At 47.0% G+C, this 17,337-nt stretch overlaps 3 protein-coding genes across 7 annotated transcripts; 2 read left to right on the plus strand and 1 right to left on the minus strand.

The window, feature by feature from the left end:
* Positions 1 to 3,023: 3,023 nt before the first annotated feature.
* On the plus strand, positions 3,024 to 6,670 carry Pip4p1 (phosphatidylinositol-4,5-bisphosphate 4-phosphatase 1). Of its 4 annotated transcripts, none has more exons than XM_021639013.2 (7): positions 3,024 to 3,238; positions 3,528 to 3,718; positions 4,196 to 4,302; positions 4,563 to 4,668; positions 4,829 to 4,881; positions 4,978 to 5,068; positions 5,849 to 6,670. In XM_021639013.2, the coding sequence occupies exons 1-7, from the start codon at positions 3,076 to 3,078 to the stop codon at positions 5,990 to 5,992; spliced, it is 855 nt and encodes a 284-aa protein (XP_021494688.1). In that variant the 5' UTR covers positions 3,024 to 3,075; the 3' UTR covers positions 5,993 to 6,670. The 4 variants fall into 4 exon arrangements, with proteins under 4 accessions (XP_021494688.1, XP_021494689.1, XP_021494690.1 ...); XM_021639014.2 differs by having other exon boundaries at positions 3,024 to 3,217; XM_021639015.2 differs by lacking the exon at positions 4,563 to 4,668.
* Positions 6,671 to 6,741: 71 nt separating this feature from the next.
* Positions 6,742 to 8,916, minus strand: Apex1 (apurinic/apyrimidinic endodeoxyribonuclease 1). Of its 2 annotated transcripts, none has more exons than XM_021639012.2 (5): positions 8,790 to 8,916; positions 8,499 to 8,610; positions 8,115 to 8,302; positions 7,552 to 7,744; positions 6,742 to 7,453 (listed from the first exon to the last, which is right to left on the minus strand). In XM_021639012.2, exons 2-5 carry the CDS (start codon positions 8,551 to 8,553, stop codon positions 6,936 to 6,938), a joined length of 954 nt encoding a protein of 317 aa, XP_021494687.1. In that variant the 5' UTR covers positions 8,554 to 8,610; positions 8,790 to 8,916; the 3' UTR covers positions 6,742 to 6,935. The 2 variants fall into 2 exon arrangements, with proteins under 2 accessions (XP_021494687.1, XP_021494686.1); XM_021639011.2 differs by having other exon boundaries at positions 8,785 to 8,900.
* A 13-nt stretch (positions 8,917 to 8,929) lies between these two features.
* On the plus strand, positions 8,930 to 16,612 carry Osgep (O-sialoglycoprotein endopeptidase). The gene is made up of 11 exons (XM_021639010.2): positions 8,930 to 9,158; positions 12,945 to 13,064; positions 13,205 to 13,380; positions 14,313 to 14,408; positions 14,761 to 14,810; positions 14,955 to 15,033; positions 15,386 to 15,451; positions 15,553 to 15,643; positions 15,861 to 15,936; positions 16,031 to 16,129; positions 16,398 to 16,612. Exons 1-11 carry the CDS (start codon positions 9,044 to 9,046, stop codon positions 16,435 to 16,437), a joined length of 1,008 nt encoding a protein of 335 aa, XP_021494685.1. The 5' UTR covers positions 8,930 to 9,043; the 3' UTR covers positions 16,438 to 16,612.
* The last annotated feature ends 725 nt before the right edge of the window (positions 16,613 to 17,337 follow it).

Consider the following 17,337-nt stretch of genomic DNA (forward strand, 5'->3'; position numbering starts at 1 on the left):
AGAGGAAAGGAGAAATAAAAATAGGGGCAGAAAAGTGGTAAAAAGAAAAAAATACATTAGCTCTCATCAAGTAAAGTCTATCTAGATGTGATAGTGCATACCTGTGATCCTAGTACTAGAGAAGCTGAGACAGGAGAATCACCAAGAGTTCAAGACCATTCTGGCCTACATAGTAAAACCCTGCCTAGAAAACACTGAAAGAGAGAACGGAAGTGGGGTGGGGGGTAGGGCAGAGAGACAGACAGACAAAAAGGGGTGGGGAGTGTACTTGATCACACTGAATAAGACAGGCAGCATGGTTTGCTAAGAACACTAGGATAAAGTAAGGATGCAATTGTGGTAGTGCTGTAGCCTAGGCCTAATGATGCTTGATAACTTCTTTATCTATAACTCTTCCACTATCATCTGCAGCAGCACCATGCTCCAAAGATGCCAGGCCAATCTGATACTCAAAATGATCAGCTCTGTGAGTGAAGCCATCTCTGGCCAATGAGCTGTTTCCAGTAACCTTCTGAGTGTGTGTTCATACTCAAGAAGCCCAAGTGAGATGGTGAAAGAACCACTCAGAGAACATCACAGAATCTCAAGAATATGTCACTGTTTGGGGATTGTCTGTCATCCACCAAGTGACTAAAGACCAAAGAAGAGATGGCTCAGCAATTAGAACACTGGATACTCTTCCAAAGGAGCTGAGTTCAATTCCCAGCACCCACATGCTGACTTACAGTCACCTGTAATCCAGTTACAGGGAATCTGATGCCCTCTTCTAGGCTCTGCAGACAATAGGCAGGCAGTCAGACCTGCAAGCAGAACACCCACAAAAATTAAAATAATTGTGTGTGTATGTATATCTGAGGAGCAGAAGAGCTACTCCTGTGTTGTTATCTTTTCTACAACCTTTATGGCCTCACAAATTACCTTGTTTTCTGGGCATGTAATTTCTGACGACTATCAAACCATATTGTCACTTGAGAGAAGGGCAGACTATATTGATCTGAATTCTCTTAAGAGTGCTCTACCCAGAACTATAGGCAATGTTAGATCACAGACACATCTCTGGAGGGTATCAGACAGAGCCTTATGTTCTTCTGATACCTTTCCTAAACTGCTAATCTGCTATTGTAGCAGCCCCTAGGATATGATGGGACAACAAGATTAACTTGTGACCTTCTTAGTATCTTCACCAATCTGTTAAATTCACAACTCTTCCGTAATCTCAGAGCTCTTCTAATGTCTATCAAAGCAAGGGGTTTCCTTTTTCCATGAACACCTGTTATATATCCCATCCCTGATTCTCCCTCTGTGAGTAGTGGCCATAATAAAGGACATATTACAGAGCTCTCCCAATGCATTTATTTTTTACAACAGCTAGTGAGTGATTACTCCATCTTCAGACTAAGTAGCGGGTCCTGCGTGTTTTGGTTTCCAGGGCTGACAGAAGAGACTGGAGAAAGGTTCCATAGTAAAGAATACTTCCTATGACAGTCCTCTGGGAGGAGGCTTTCAGGTTGGTTCCAACCTGAATCCTGGTAGAGACGTTCGTAGAAATAATGATTTTAAATCTACGCCTAGTGGCAAATGCCTTTAATCTCAATTACCCAGGAGGCTTTAGCAGAATCAGCAAGTTCCAAGCATTGAAACACTGAAAGAGGACTTCGGATGCAGCAGCGGTAGTAATAGCACTTTTATAGCATGTTTGTGGTCTGAGTCCAACACCCACTTGAAAAAAGAAAAAAGTATCGGTTATTATTACACATTATTACATTTTTAAGGTGCTGAAAGGGCACCCGTGGGGCTTCCAGCAGGGTCACCACTAAGCTCACCAGATACCTTCACCAGCCTGCAGGAAGAGCATCACGCATTTCTCTGGGGGTGAGATTGGTCTCAAACTCATGATTCTCTTGCCAACCCCAGGCTCCAGAGTGCTGCGCTAACCAGCATGTGCACCATACCAAGTCTCGAGACAGTCTCCCTTTGGCTCAGGCTGCCCTCAAACTGCTAGCCAAACCTCAATGTCTGACCCTCCCGTCTCCATCTTCAAAGTCTGTGGTTACAGCCGTGCACTGAGACCTGTTTTTTAAAAATCTGAGGTGGCTTTATTTTTATGTATGTGTGTCTGCACGTAAGTCACATGTGCGTAGGTGCCCAGTGTTCACAGTCACATAACTGGCACGGGATCCCCTGGAGCTTGAGTCACAGGTACCAACCGACCTAGGAGGGTCTTGGGAAGCGAATTAGGATCCTTCGACAGGGCAGTGCGTGCTCTTAACCCACAAAGACATCTTTCCAGGGCCCCGCCCTCTCGTGCTCCGTTTCACCTCGTTTTGTTCAGGGTATCTCGCTGCTTCCGAGGCTGTCCCGGGATCCCCTGCCCTCCTAAGCCATCCTCCAAAGGGCTGCATTTGCAGGCATGCGCCGCCATGTCACCAATATTCGGCGGAGCTGAGGGCTGACCTCGGGGGGCCTCGTGGCACGCCAGGCAAGCGTGCTAAGGGCTCGGGCAACCCGCGGCTTTGCAATGCCCGTCCAAGTCCTAGGGCGGCTCCCTGGGCCCACTGCGGGGCCAGGAACCCGGCCCCGCTGCCAGTCAGTCAGGAGTCTCCGGAGCCGCCCTCGCGTTCTGGCGCTAAATTTGGGCCAATCGGGTTGCGTCCGACGGGAGACGCGGGACCAATGAGGAGCGGCGGGCTGGGCACGTGACGCGTGCGGCCCCAGCGCCCCCCACCCCGGGCCGGAGGTAGCGCGACGGCCGCGCTTCCAATGGCTCGCACAACTCCGAGTCACGTGCAGTGTTTACGGACTCAGCAGCTCCGGGGAGGTCATGTGGTAGTGACGTGACCCGTCGCTGTCCAATGGGAAAGGAACGCTCCCCGACAAACCGGGAACTAGTATCCCCCCCGCGAATGACAGCGCGGAGGGGCCGGGCCAGCCTGTCACGTGAGCGGGGCGGGGCGGGGCGGCACTGGCTGCGGGCGACCGCGGCGCGCAGGCGCCTTGGGGACCCGGTAGCGACGGCGTTGTTGGTGGCGGCGGCGGCGGCGGCGGGAGCTGGTCGCTGACCGAGCGGGAGTCGCCATGGCGGCGGACGGAGAGCGCTCCCCGCTGTTGTCCGAGCCCGGCGATGGCGGCGCCGGCGGCAACGGCTTAGCGGGCCCCGGCGGGAGCGCGACTGGGCCCGGTGGAGGCCTGACGCCCTCTGCACCTCCTTACGGAGCCGGTAAACATGCCCCGCCCCAGGGTAAGCCGGAGGTCTGAGGTGCACCCAGGCCTGGGGGCGGATCGGGCCGGGGGCGGGGCGGAGCCTGCTCCCGCGCCAGGTGCGGCACCGTGGCACCTGTCACGGGGCGAGGCATCCTTCCTCCGCAATCACTGCCTGAGCCCCGCACGGAGGAGAGCTTTGAGGGAGCCGACGTGAGCGCTGGTTTGTGAGAAGCCCGTCGAGCTTAGTCAGGAGGGTTCCCCACCTCCGTGGAGCGTCCGTGGGAAGTGTCCGAATGATGATTTGGTTTTCTCTGCTTCCTCCTCAGCATTTCCCCCGTTCCCCGAGGGGCATCCAGCCGTGTTGCCTGGAGAGGACCCACCCCCCTACTCACCCCTGACTAGCCCGGATAGTGGGAGTGCCCCCATGATTACCTGTCGAGTCTGTCAGTCTCCGATCAACGTGGAAGGGAAGATGCATCAGCATGTAGTCAAATGTGGTGTCTGCAACGAAGCCACTGTGAGTTAGAACTATCAGCAAAATGGGCCTTGTTTCCTGGATGCTCTTTCCGGTTCTAGACCCTATTCAAGAGCTCTTCATGCCACCCACTTTCAGTTCCTGGATCTTCTACAGCCATTTCTTCAGAAGCTCTTCGTCAAAAAGAATGTTCACCAGCTCTCACTTTTTTCACCTTTGCTGGATCCTGAAGTGTAGTTCTCGCTGGCAGCTGTTGCAGTTGCTTTTGGTTTTTGTATTTTGGGGTTTCCTTGTTCATTTTTTTGAGACAGTCTCATAATGACCTGGGCTTACTCTGCAATCTTCCTGCCTCAGCCTCCTGAGTGCTGGGATTATACACACTCATAGTCTTCTATGCTGGCAACATTTGTATCTCTCAAATGTCAGATTTTTCCTTTCTCAGTACTGTTCTTGCAGAGGATTGGGATAACGGGCTCCCTTGCTGATATACCCATTGTTCCTTTATTCATTGTTCTCTAGCCCATCAAGAATGCACCCCCAGGAAAGAAGTATGTTCGATGCCCCTGTAATTGTCTCCTTATCTGCAAGGTGACGTCCCAGCGCATTGCCTGCCCTCGGCCCTACTGGTAAGAGACGTAAGGTGGGAAGGCTATTACATGCAAAATTGTAAGGCGAACAAAACAAAACAAAAAAGTGTGAGGCTGGGAAAGGTGGTGCATGCCTGTATTCAGTCCCAGCCTCTGAGCTAGAGGAAGGAAGATAAAGATTTATGTAGCACTTAATTCCTAGTCATCCTGCCTACACCTCCCAAGTGCTGGGATTCAGTGTGTCATCAGATCCAGTTAGAATTAAGAACTTTTTAAAACATACTTTTTCCCCTGTGTAGCAAAAGAATCATCAACCTAGGGCCTGTGCATCCAGGACCTCTGAGTCCAGAACCACAGCCGATGGGTGTCAGGGTCATCTGTGGACATTGCAAGAATACATTTCTGGTGAGAAGGGATATTGGGAAACCCTGGAGGAGGCAAGTACTAGGAATAGTAATAAATCCTGAAAAAGACTGTCCTATTTCTCATTTTTCATCCTCCCCCTTGCCTTGGGGTTCTCAATAAGGAGAACCTTCTCTCTATCGTTGTTTCTCTTTTTCCATAGTGGACAGAATTCACAGACCGAACCTTGGCACGATGCCCTCACTGCAGAAAAGTGTAAGTGGTTAGGGATTGTATTGGTAACTGGTTAATGTGTGGCATAAAAATCAACAGGGCTCTTCCAAATACCAATTTCTGTTGGCTCCCCCACAGGTCATCTATTGGGCGCAGATATCCTAGGAAGAGATGTATCTGCTGCTTCTTGCTTGGTTTACTCTTGGCAGTCACTGCCACTGGCCTTGCTGTGAGTAGTCTCAATGCAAACCTCTTGTGAGCCTTATCACAGGCTAAGATTTGAGAAGTTGGTACCTTAAAGAATGGTTAAAGAAGTGGGTGTTGGGGTATGTCCCTGTAATCCAAGAATAGAGCCAATTCTAAAGTAACTCAGGCTTCATAGCAGGACCCCATCTATAACACACAAAAGGGAGAATAGCTTGTACCAGCTCCAGATATGGCCTACCTGGTAAAAGTATTGGCCTGGCATGTGTGAAGCCATGGGTTTGCTCTCTAGCACTGCATAAACTGAGCATGGCGATTTAAGCCTATGTCCCAGTACCTAGGAGGTGGAAGCAGGAGGCTCGGATTTCAAGGCCATCCGCAACTACAGGGTTTGAGGCTGTTCAGGCTGTCAACATGAGACCCATGCCTTAAACAGCAACAAAAACTTAAAAGTCTGCTGACAGGGTGTGGGGAGGTTTCAGGGAGAGGTGAACTGAAGTTGAAGGTGACTAATAGACTAAGAAGTAAAACAAGGTATTCCCACTTTGGAGAGAGAAACTGGTTATTAGGGATCCTGGTTCAATTGATAGGCATGAGAATTTCTGTCAGATGCCTGGGATGGCAGGAGTACTTCCCAGCTTAAGGAAAGGAACCTAAACCACCTGCTATTTGGAAAAGGTCCTTGAAGGTGTCAAAAGTGATTAGGGTACAGAGACAAAAGTTTGCATCATATTACTGCTTCTAAGACCTTGAAGCAGTAAATGCCAAAAGTAACCTCATCTTTTTCTTCTTCCTCATCTGTCAGTTTGGCACATGGAAACATGCACAGCAATATGGAGGTATCTACGCAGCCTGGGCATTTGTCATTTTGTTGGCTGTCCTATGTTTGGGCCGAGCCCTTTATTGGGGCTGTATGAAGGTCAGCCATCCTGTCCAGAACTTCTCCTGAGCCCCTTGATCCAGTCTGTGCCTGGTGGCTGCCTGGCACCAACAGTAACACTACAAAAGGCTCTCTGGACTTGTACAAGGAAGCCAAGCAGCTGCCTCCCTTTTCCCTGGGGAGAGGTAGGAAGGAAGCAGTCCCTTACTTAGGTTTGGAAAGCTAGGTAAGACCATTGCTAGCAGGCCGCTTTCTTCCAAGGGTTGCTGTTTAGAGTAAATAGGCAAAAATTGCCCCAAAGCCTGGATCCTAAAGACGGTTCTAGCCATGTCCTTCCTATATGTGCTCCCTGAGAACCATTCCTGTCCCTTAACACATTCCAGGGCAGGGTGGGGGTGGGAAGTGGGGGAGGTGTTCCCCTCCCTCTTGTGCACCATTAGGACCTTGCTGCTGCTATTGCACTTCACCAGGGGCTGGCTCCGGCCTCAGTACCCTCAGTCTCTTCTCCCCACATTTCTTGTCCTGTGGGGTGGGGTCAGCCACTGCTCTGTACAGAACTACAGGAACTGATGTATATATAACTATTTAATATGGGATATGTTCCCCTAATCCTGTATTTCCCTGAATTCCTCCTTCTGACTTTCCTTACTTCCAGTTGCGGTACTGAACTGGGCTGAGGTAGGGTTGCTGTCTCTGGAGAGGTTAGGGATTCATCTGTGCTTGTAAATAAATAATGTCATGACTCTACCTTTCCCATTTAACAACGTTTGTGTATGAAAAGGGGAATTTGTAAATTGACAAAGGGAAAACAAGGACAGTGATGTTGAAAGTAGGACTTTTATTTTTACTTAAATTGTTAAAAGGAAACCAGAAGTTTGATTTTAATGTTTAATTTAAAACAGGGGAGTCCATACAAAAACAAAAACCTGGGCCTAAAGAGATCAGAACACACTGGACTTCTCTGGGGGTTGAGGAGGCGGTTTTCCAGGCATAGAGCTACTTCAGGAGGGTGTCACAGTGCTAGGTAAAGGGTAATAGGACAGTGATCACTACCCAGAGCCTTGGAACGGATCTTGCTGTCACACAACGCAGGTAAAAGAGAATGGGACAACAAAAAATAATCCAGGCGCCAACCAACATTCTTGGACCGAGCATTCATCATGTAAGTCCAGAAAGTATAAGCATAGGCGGTGTTGGGGTAGAGATGCCGGAAGCTGTCAGCCAGTGGTACATCCTGTAGCAGCTCCCCAAAGCCTTCACGCTCCTGGGGAGTAAAGCCAGCATTCTTTTTGTTCCCTTTGGGGTTTCGAAGGTCAATTTCTTCATGAGCCACATTGAGATCCCCACATAGCACAAGTGGCTTTCGGGAAGCCAAGTCCTTCAGAAACTTTCTAAAAGCTTCATCCCAACGCTGTCGGTACTCTAGTCTCACCAGACCCCTGCCCGCATTGGGAACATACGCTGTTACCAGGACAAAGGAGTCAAACTCAGCTACAATCACCCGGCCTTCTTGATCATGCTCTTCCTCGCCTACAAAAATAGAAATCGGCGTAAAGTTAAAAAAAATATATATATTATAAAACAACTGTCTGAAGACCATTCACACATAAAAGTCAATAGGGTCTCACCAATGCCATAAGACACTTTGAGTGGGCACTGGCGGGAAAGTAGACCAACACCACTATACCCTTCTTTGTCTGATGGAGCTGACCAGTACTGATGGGTGAGTCCAGGCAGCTCCTGAAGTTCAGCTGGAAGTTTGTTCTCAGAGCATTTGGTCTCTTGGAGGCACAAGATATCTGGTGCTTCTTCCTTTACCCACTGAATGAAAATGTGAAAAGTTAAAATCTTCATTTTTCTGACTGGCATGGGACTTTATGTGCATTTGAGTGAATGCAGGTGCTGACTTGAGTGTTAGAAGCACAGCAAAGTGCTCTTAACTGCCCAGCAGTGGCTCTAACCCCCCCCCCCCCATGCTGTCATAGGATTGGGGCAGTTCTCCCATCCCCCAACATTCTAGAGACCATTTAAAAGACACAAAGATTGAGATTGAACTAATAGGCAACCCCCGCACTCCCCCCCAAAAAAAACCTACAGGCGGGAGAAAAACAACATCCTGTGGACTCAGAAAACAAGACACACGATCTTAAATTATCAGGGAAAGTCTACTTTCCTCCTAAAGAGTACTCACATCCAAACCTTTCTTCTTAATCCAGGCTCGAAGCCCATCCACATTCCAGGAGCATATTTTGAGTGTGGCAGATTTGCCACTGGGTGAAGTTTTCTTATCTGGAGGGTCCTCATACAGGATAGGGCCCTCTCCTGCGGCCTCTTTCTCGTTTTTCTTTGCTGCCCCTTTACTCTTCTTAGTCTCGGGCTCTATAAAATGAGTAAAGTCGCAAGAGTTTTCAACCTCAGACCTGAGTCAGCCACGAAACGCTCTAGTTATCCCCGTTTCTCGGACTCCTGTAACATAACCTGGTCCATGTTTACCGTGGTCTAGTCCTAAACTTTTGGGCGCGGGGGAAGGGGGGGTGAGGAACGGACGTGAGACGGGCTCACTGCACCACCTTACCCGCCTTGGGCTCTTCCCCATCTTCGGCCGCCGCCTTCTTCCCACGCTTTGGCATCCCTGTGACGAAAGCCCTCAGGCGCCTGCAGCAGCGAAGCAGTGCGTACTGAGTTGCCTACAGATAAGAATCGGTGAAATCAAACACAAGGAGAGGAGGCGAGCCTCCCGAGGGCGTTCGCACACCGGGGACCGCGGTTCGCACAGTCCTTCCGGCCATGTGCATCGCAGCCCCTCGCCCGCGTCAGGCCCGTCGACGTGCGAGGCCGCCCAAACCGCCAAAACAAGTTACCTGACCTCCCAACGAAGGCGGGGAGCACCTCACAGCACAAAGAATGGAGCCTGCCTGCTCCCACGTGGGAGATTGGCGTGGTCACGTGACCAGAGGTCGCTCCTCCCCTCACGTGGTCCCGGAGCGCGGTGATTGGTCCGCCTGCGACCTCGTGACGTAACTTCAGGCGCCTGAAGGGCCCATCACTCGGTTCCGGGCTGTTTGTCGTAGTGCCTGTTACGACTGTCTTTCCGTCCCCGCATCCCGAGTCGGGGCCGCCATGCCCGCAGTCCTGGGGTTCGAAGGAAGCGCCAACAAGATCGGCGTGGGCGTGGTGCGCGACGGCACGGTGCTGGCTAACCCGCGGCGCACTTACGTCACGGCCCCGGGCACCGGTGAGTGGCTGCGGCCGCGTTCGCGGGCTCCTTGTCTTGGTTTGTTCCGTGGCGGGTTCTGTGCCGGTATTCTGTTCTGTTCCTTGCGTCAGCCTCACGGGTGTTGGCATACTACAGGCTTGCGTCCCCACTCCCAGACTCTTTTTACAAAAACTTGATTTCTGTTGGGTTGTAACTGTTTGACTACAAGAGTCATAGACACATGGACTTTGGTCGTGTGGGTTCCTTCAGATTTGTTTTTGTTTTGAGACAGGGACTCACTGTGTAGCCCTGATTGACCTGGAAGTTGTTGTGTAGGCCAGGCTGGTTTCAAAGTCATGGAGCACCTACGCGCACACACATAAGCCGCATGTACCTGTGAAGGCTCCCTAAACAGGTTTGATGTTTCAGGTTATATAGGAGAAATCTATGTGTGTTTAGGACTCACTCTTTTAGGCACTGGGACAGATATTTGTGGTTAAAAGGGAAGCTACTGGCTGTTGTGTGTGTTAAGCCCAACCTTGTGTAAAGTTTTGTGGGATTACAGGGAAAGTAACCGAAGAGTAGGCGGTATGTTTAACTTGAGTTGATGCTGAAGGTTGTGTGTGAACATGGGTATCTCTGAAGCCTCAGTAGCCTGTGCAGAGGTTAGAAAGAAAGCTGCATTGGTAAACCTAGCACTTGGGAGACTGAGACAAGAGGATCTGAGTTTAAGGCCACCTTAGGTTATGTGTGACCTTGTCTCAAAATTAGAGGCTTGAAAAGAGGATATTTTAAAACCTAGGTGAGTAATGGGATTCCCCCCCGCCCCCCTCCCCACATCGTTAAAACATCTCTGTCGGTTTTTACTTCTAATAGGCAAGTGCAAAAGTAATTGCAGTTTTTTCATTTTTGGAATTTGTTGTATGATGGTGGAGTACATTTATAGTGGTTCATTCTCTCCCTCTCCCTCCCTTCCTGCTTGCCTCCCAAATGCTGGGACACAAGCACATGCTAGAGTTTAGCTGTATGTTCACATCGTAGCTAGAATACATTCTGCAGTGTCATCGTATCTCATTTTTATCACGTTTTGTTTTGGTTTGGGGTGAGCTTTTTTGGCTAATGACATTTCTTCATATATATCTTAATCTGTGGAAATGATGTTAGACAAAGTAAAACAAAAGCGAGGTGTGTGAGCTCAAACCTGCAACCCCAGTACTCCAGGAAGCAGAAACAGGCAGGTCTCTGAGTTTGGCTCCAGCCTACTCTATACAGCAAGTTCCAGGCCAGCCAGGGCTACACTGTAAAACCCTGTCTCAAAATGAATAATAAAAATGGAGTCAAACAAGTACTCTGCGTTCAGAATAGTAGGTATAACAGTGGAGACACTAACTAATGCAGCTTGAAACACCAGCGATACCGAGCAGTTGACCCCTGGAACTGCTAACAGTGGTGCCTTGGTTATCCAAGAACTTGCAAAGGAGAGCACTGAAGTGGCTGTCTATTAGAAGATGGCTAAGACCTGTTCATTGGGAGCAGTTGTGGAAGCTAACCTTACAGCTAAAGAAAAACATGCCAAGGAACTCAGTGTGGACCATTCAGTGATTATTGGATATTTGAAGCCAATTGGAAAATTAAAAAAAAAAAGTTGATGCCTCATAAAATGGCTAAAAATTGAAGCAGCCATTGTTTTCAGCTCTTCAATTTCTCAAATTGTGACAATGACAAAAATGTATAAGAAAACTAGCCACAACCAGCTTAATGGTTGGACTGAGGAGCCCCCAAACACTTTCCAAAGCCAAATTTTCGCCCCAAAAGGTCCCAGTCACTGGTGGTCTACTGCTAGTCTGATCCAGTACCACGTTCTAAATTCCAGGGAAACCATTGCATTTGACAAGTGGACTCAGCAAATCACTGAGATGCACCAAAACTGCAGCTCCTGCAGAAAGAACCCAATTCAGAACAGTACCTGGCTTGGAGCCTATGATCCCAGTGCATGCATGGGGAGGCAGAAGCAGGTGTTCGAGGATAGCCTGGTCTACAGAGCAAGTCCAGGACAGCCAAGGCTACACAGAGAAAGCCTGTCTCAACAGTCAAGAACAGTGCCTGACTGCATGTGGCACTGCTGGATGGAAGGAAGCTTTAACTCGTCCACCACTTTTACTGACCACCACTTCTTCAGCAGCAGCTCAACAGCTTTTTGCAGGGAAAATATATTCACAACCAGCAGTATTCAGAAAGTGTTTTCCAAGAGTTTGTTGAAACATGAATTTGCTACAGTAATAAATAAATTAGGGGTTTTTGTTTTGTTTTGTTTTCTTTTTGGTTTGTTTGTTTGAGACAATATCTTTGTACAAAGCCCTGGATGTCTTGGAACTCACTCTGTAGACCAGACTGGCCTCATGTAACAGAGATCTGCCTGCCTCTGCCTCCTGAGTGCTGGGACTAAAGGTATGTGTCATCACGCCCAGCTCACTGGTTTGTAGATAAAATGTGTTGATTAAAATGGTTACTATTTTGATTAATAAAAAAATGTGTTTGAACTGCTGGGGACCAGTCTCAGCCAGTTGGTGGTCTTGAGATTGGGAGGAGAATCACTTCACGTGGAGTGGGGGTGAACAGGCAGGTACAAGCTGACAAATGACTCATTTCAAGAGACTGTTCTCAGGAGGCAGTTTCTCTGGCGTCTGCTCTGCTCTGGAGCAGAGAGTCAATCCCGGTCTTTTATTATTAAGTCATATCCTTATACATCTTTTAACATGATCAAAAACCATTTTGTCTTTCCCCAGAATATTAGCTTTTCCCCAAAGACCCACAGATGAGAATATTCAGAATATAGCAAATTATACTCTTTATACATGGTACAGTAATTGTACCCAAAAACTCACAGAATAGAATATAGCAAGCTGTTTTCTGTATACACGGTACAGTGATTACATTGCAAGCAAGCATATTTAATCATTAACTCAGTGCTTTTCTCAGACAGACCTCCACATCACAGGTCATCTGGGCAAGATCTAGCCGGTACAATAATTGGCATAGAAACAAAGAGGTACTAAACAAACTAGACTATTTTTAATTCTCAGCTGCTGTTTGTAGCTGAGCAAGTTTTTTCTGAGCTTTTTCTAAACAGCTTTTGTAATAAAGAGTGATGTTCATTCAGAGGGTCGCTAGCCCCTTCCTCATGAACTATACAAAGCTCCTGTAATCTTTTTGTGTCCATGTGACCAAGTCTTTCTAGAAAAGGAAGTTAGTATGAGTCCAGTAGTTTCTTTAGGGTCTGATTCCTTTCTGACTGCAGCAGTCTGGGGGCTGAATGCGGAAACTCAAACAGTTCCTGATATTGCTCGATATCCGTGAGCTGATTAAAGTTTTTCAAGGAACAGTTAGCACAAAAGTCCTCTATGGATTCAGTTTTTTGTTCAGATAATTCAGGGTTCATTGCCTTTATAGCCAAGAGGAATGTTTCCTCCATAGTGGTTGGTTTTGAGCCATTTCCTTCTCCCCCAGTCCCTCTGGAAGTCTTTCTAGTTGCACTGACTAGGGATGAATTAGAGGAAAAAGATGGAGTTATAGTAAAAAACAAAGCAGGCAGACATAAGAAAAGGCAATGCCATTTATGGACTGGTAATCCAGAGATGTTTTCTTCAGGATGACAGTGCTCCAGCAGCTGGAACTGTGTCAAACAGCTGCGTCTGCAGCAATGTCCTACCTGACATTAAACCTAGTCATAAGGGTTTAAAATCTGTAGCGCTATATCACAGTTCCTTCTTTACCAGCCTAATAATTACCTTTCTTATTGTTCTTAATCTGTATGCTTTTTCTTAGGATTCCTCCCAGGAGACACGGCCAGGCACCATCGAGCTGTTATCCTAGACCTACTACAGGAGGCGCTAACAGAGGCAGGATTGACTGCACAGGACATCGATTGCATTGCTTACACCAAAGGTTAAGTCTGGGAGAATGGTTGGTCAGCAAGGGAGCAATGTGGCTGGAGCCATATCACTGCCTGGACACATTCTCAAGTCTATTTTCTTCACCTGTTTTCCTTAAGTCTAGGATTCTTACTCCAATTTGTACCCTGTCAGGTCCTGGCATGGGAGCCCCATTGGCTTCTGTAGCTGTTGTCGCCCGTACTGTGGCCCAGTTGTGGAATAAGCCTTTGATAGGTGTGAACCACTGCATCGGCCACATTGAAATGGGCCGCCTCATCACAGGAGCCATTAACCCTACTGTTCTGTATGTGAGTGGAGGAAATACTCAGGTATTTAAGAGCAATCTTTATATTCCGTCTTAATTCTGAGGTATTCTAACCGAGTTATAGGTGCTACAAGGACAAAACCAGGCTCTTTTGGACCAAAGATACTATAGAGAACATAACAGAGGTATCAAGTTGCAAGTTTCAGGGTGGAATTAGAATGTTAGAATTTTATACATGCAACTACAATTTCCAGTTTAAAAAGGAAAGAATATGGGTTTAACCGGTCAAGACAATGTCTTTCTTTTTTAATTTAATTTTATTTTACTTCTGTGGGTCTTCTGTGTACATATATGTAGGATCCCAAGGAAGACAAAAAAGGGCATCTGATCCAGGGATGCTATAGTTACAGACAGTTGTGAGCTCCTATGTGGGTGCTGGGAATCAAACCTAGGTCCGTTGGAGGAGCAGCCAGTGCTTTTAATTGCTGGAGTATATCTGTAGCCCCACAAATATATTTTTCTTTATTTATCCACCTGGTTCTCCTCCTTTTTACCTTCAGATATCCCTGCCCCAAACTATGTTCTCTTTCCTCAGCCTAAGTAGCTGGGATCACAGCCTGCCATGGAATGCTTTTTGTGACAGGGTCTCACTGTGCTAGTCAGGTTTTTCCTGTACTATTTTGATCTTCCTAACTTCTCCCAAGTGCTGGAATTATGGGCCTATACCACCATGCCTGGCCCACTTTTTCTCATTTCTTACAGAATGTCTGTGTGGTCACCACCACATAATATGGGAGGCATATTTAAGGCCAGCCTAGCTGCCTGTCTCATCCTCACCAGTGCTGGAGTTACAGTTACGAGCCATTGTAGACAGCTTCCCTTTCTTTCTTACTGGAACGTCTAGTGACTATGCTGGCACTATGCTACTATCTTCCACATAGCTGAAGGCTCCCCTTTACAGACCTTAAGTCTCATGGGCATTCTCATTGTTCTTAGGTGATTTCCTACTCAGAACATCGTTACCGAATCTTTGGGGAAACTATTGATATTGCTGTGGGAAATTGTCTGGATCGTTTTGCCCGAGTACTGAAGGTAGGTAGGCCATTAAGACTGTAGAGTTCTTAAGATATGCGTCTGGGAAGCAAAAAGAAATGAAAGGCAGGAAGCAGTAAATAGATCTTGGGCTTCAGGCATATCGAACTTTATTCTTTGCTATTTTATTTAACCTAGGTGGAAAATTAAGTGTTTATGTCTATATGTATCTACTACTTGTTACAAACATGTTTGTACCTGTGTGTGTGTATACTTTATAAGAATTTATACTGATTGCTTTTCTTCCCATTGATTTGGGTAGGAATCCCGTAGTGCTGAGTAGAAGTGAGAAGAAGAATGCGATTTTCATTATGAATTCATGGTTCTCTACTTGTCTTCCTTCTGCTGGTAGATTTCTAATGACCCAAGTCCAGGCTACAACATTGAGCAGATGGCAAAGCGGTAAGAGGACATAATGTAGAAGAGCACTGGCTGCTGGGGCTTTAGAGATTTCTCTTCATACATATTAATGAGGTATGGGAGGAGTTTCAGAGGGTGCGCAGCCTGCTGACTCTGGGTTTAGTGCCTTTATTCATTTTTTCATAGAGGCAAGAAGCTAGTTGAGCTGCCATACACTGTAAAGGGAATGGATGTCTCTTTCTCAGGGATTCTGTCCTTCATTGAGGTGAGTGTGAGAGTGGTGAGGAGATATAGCACGTCCCTGTTTTTAAAAATGTGTCTGTTTTACTCACCATCTATTTTCTGCATAACCATTCACTCATAGCAGTTGTTGAATAGATCTGTTTAGCAGATGCTGTAGACCGTCTGTGTGCCAGGCACAATTCTAGTAATGGGACACAATATAGGGCAAAACAGTCCCTCCCTAAATGGGAAAATGATTAATAAAAAATATGGGAGTACAGCACTTCTGTAATTTCAGTTGTAATGGAGTCAGTGATCCAACTACAAGAATTTTTGTTCTCATGAGAGCCCCATACTGATATTGAGCTTTTAGATTGTTGCCCCTTTATTTGTAGGATGCAGCGCAGCGAATGCTGGCAACAGGGGAGTGTACTCCCGAAGATCTGTGTTTCTCCCTACAGGTAAAAGAGGGAAAAGCTGGGGTGTAAAAACTTGTTCTAGAACAAAGCTGGATTAAAGCAGGATGCTCCTCTGATGTTTCCCCATTGGCTGTCCTCCACAGGAAACTGTGTTTGCAATGCTGGTGGAGATAACAGAGCGAGCCATGGCACACTGTGGCTCCAAGGAAGCCCTCATCGTCGGAGGAGTGGGATGTATGTATCAGTGGGCAGTGTGCTTCCTCTTTTTTCTGATACTCATCCTCCTCCTGGTACTCTAAATTACCAGAATTTGGAGGATTACTTGTTTCATCTCTTTCCTGTGTTTCTCAGTGCCTCCTTTCCCCCTGCCTCCTGGTTAAACTGTCAGGGAACACAGCTGGTTTCATAGAGGGCTAAATCTAAGTTCACTGAGTTTCTTATCTGTTCATAGGTAACATGAGGCTACAGGAGATGATGGCGACTATGTGCCAGGAGCGGGGAGCACAGCTCTTTGCAACAGATGAGAGGTGAAGTCCTTTTCCTTGTCTTGAGTTCTTCTCTTCCCATTATTATGGTTTTTCTTCATTTAGAACACAAGTTTTGTTATCTCTTCTTTCCCAGATTCTGTATTGACAATGGAGCCATGATAGCCCAAGCTGGTTGGGAGATGTTTCAGGCTGGACATAGGACACCTCTCAAAGATTCTGGAATTACTCAGAGGTGGGTGACATATTCCTTTGAGAGAGTAGATAGTGGGTATAGGAGATAAGCAGAAATCAACAGCTAAGAAAGTTGAACAAGGGCAGAGAAGAACAGAAAATGCCAGGGCGATGGGTATGGTGGTGTGCATCTTTAGTCTCAGCATGTGGGAGGCCAAGGCAAGAAGATTCTGATTTTGAACTAAGCCTTGGCTGCAGATGCTGTCTCAAAAAGCAGAGACAACAAAGTGCTAAGAGGCAGTCCTTCACAGTTTTCCCATTTTCCACAGGTATAGGACAGATGAAGTAGAAGTGACGTGGAGGGACTAGCAACACCTACAGATTCCGCAGAGCTTCCCAAGAAGAGTGCTGATGTGGGAGTGAATCTTGGTGACGCTAGTGACTCCTCTTCTCTGGCAAGTGAATGGACCCCATATAAGGATTAGGGTCCTTGTGCAACCCCAAGATGACTCCACAATAAAAAATTGTTTTTGTTTGTTGATAATTGGATTGTGTTTTTCAGGACCAATACAGAGTTAGTACTGTAAATTCCTACTGATGAGATCAGTGGATAAGCTGGTGAGGGTCAAAGTGGCACCTTGGTTGATGGTGCAGATAGTATTGATGGCTGCTATTTGGAGAACGCCATGGGTGCCATCCTAACATCCCATTAACAATCATATCCTAACTGATAGTATTTTATTGTCATGCCCTGTGCTGACTGCTGTGCACATACAAATTGTGGTTACATTCATTGAAGTGGACATGCAGGACATCCCTTTGAAAGGCCTGCAACATCTGATTCATTACTTAGGTAAAACTGCTTCCCTACATAAACTGTAATGACATACTACCACGAACACTTCACTGGCCAATTTGAGGGGCAGCCTGAATTTACACCTTATCACCACTACAAGCATCAGAATTATAGACATCGTGTATATAATGCCACAAGAGGGTCTAAACTATCAAGATCCTCTTTTGCCCTCTGGTAGCTATGTGTCTTCCATTCTCCTTCTCCCCCGCTTCTCCCACCTCCAGACTTCTGAAACACATCAGCCATTCATCTGTAAAATCCATATATCCTCACCGTTTTCTAATGTTTTCTTCACGTTGTTGTTCTGAGACCTGCTTTCTTGGAAAGAGTCTGCTTCTCCTAACAACTGCTGGTTCTTTCATATCCATCATACCACTGGGCCTGGAGTTGGTGCATGTGTTCTCTATTCCTCA

The sequence above is a fragment of the Meriones unguiculatus genome, chromosome 9 (assembly GCF_030254825.1).
Source record: "Meriones unguiculatus strain TT.TT164.6M chromosome 9, Bangor_MerUng_6.1, whole genome shotgun sequence".
NCBI classification, from domain to species: domain Eukaryota; kingdom Metazoa; phylum Chordata; class Mammalia; order Rodentia; family Muridae; genus Meriones; species Meriones unguiculatus.

Coding starts and splice junctions, on each gene's coding strand:
- Apex1 (XM_021639012.2), bottom strand. CDS start 8,553: ATGCCAAAGCGTGGGAAGAAGGCGGCGGCCGAAGATGGGGAAGAGCCC. Junction 7,745..8,114: donor TTAAGAAGAAAGGTTTGGAT/GTGAGTACTCTT, acceptor ATTTTCATTCAG/TGGGTAAAGGAAGAAGCACC. Junction 7,454..7,551: donor CAAAGTGTCTTATGGCATTG/GTGAGACCCTAT, acceptor CTATTTTTGTAG/GCGAGGAAGAGCATGATCAA.
- Pip4p1 (XM_021639013.2), top strand. CDS start 3,076: ATGGCGGCGGACGGAGAGCGCTCCCCGCTGTTGTCCGAGCCCGGCGAT. Junction 3,719..4,195: donor GTGTCTGCAACGAAGCCACT/GTGAGTTAGAAC, acceptor ATTGTTCTCTAG/CCCATCAAGAATGCACCCCC. Junction 4,669..4,828: donor ATTGCAAGAATACATTTCTG/GTGAGAAGGGAT, acceptor CTTTTTCCATAG/TGGACAGAATTCACAGACCG.
- Osgep (XM_021639010.2), top strand. CDS start 9,044: ATGCCCGCAGTCCTGGGGTTCGAAGGAAGCGCCAACAAGATCGGCGTG. Junction 14,811..14,954: donor ATTGAGCAGATGGCAAAGCG/GTAAGAGGACAT, acceptor ATTTTTTCATAG/AGGCAAGAAGCTAGTTGAGC. Junction 15,452..15,552: donor ATCTGTGTTTCTCCCTACAG/GTAAAAGAGGGA, acceptor TGTCCTCCACAG/GAAACTGTGTTTGCAATGCT.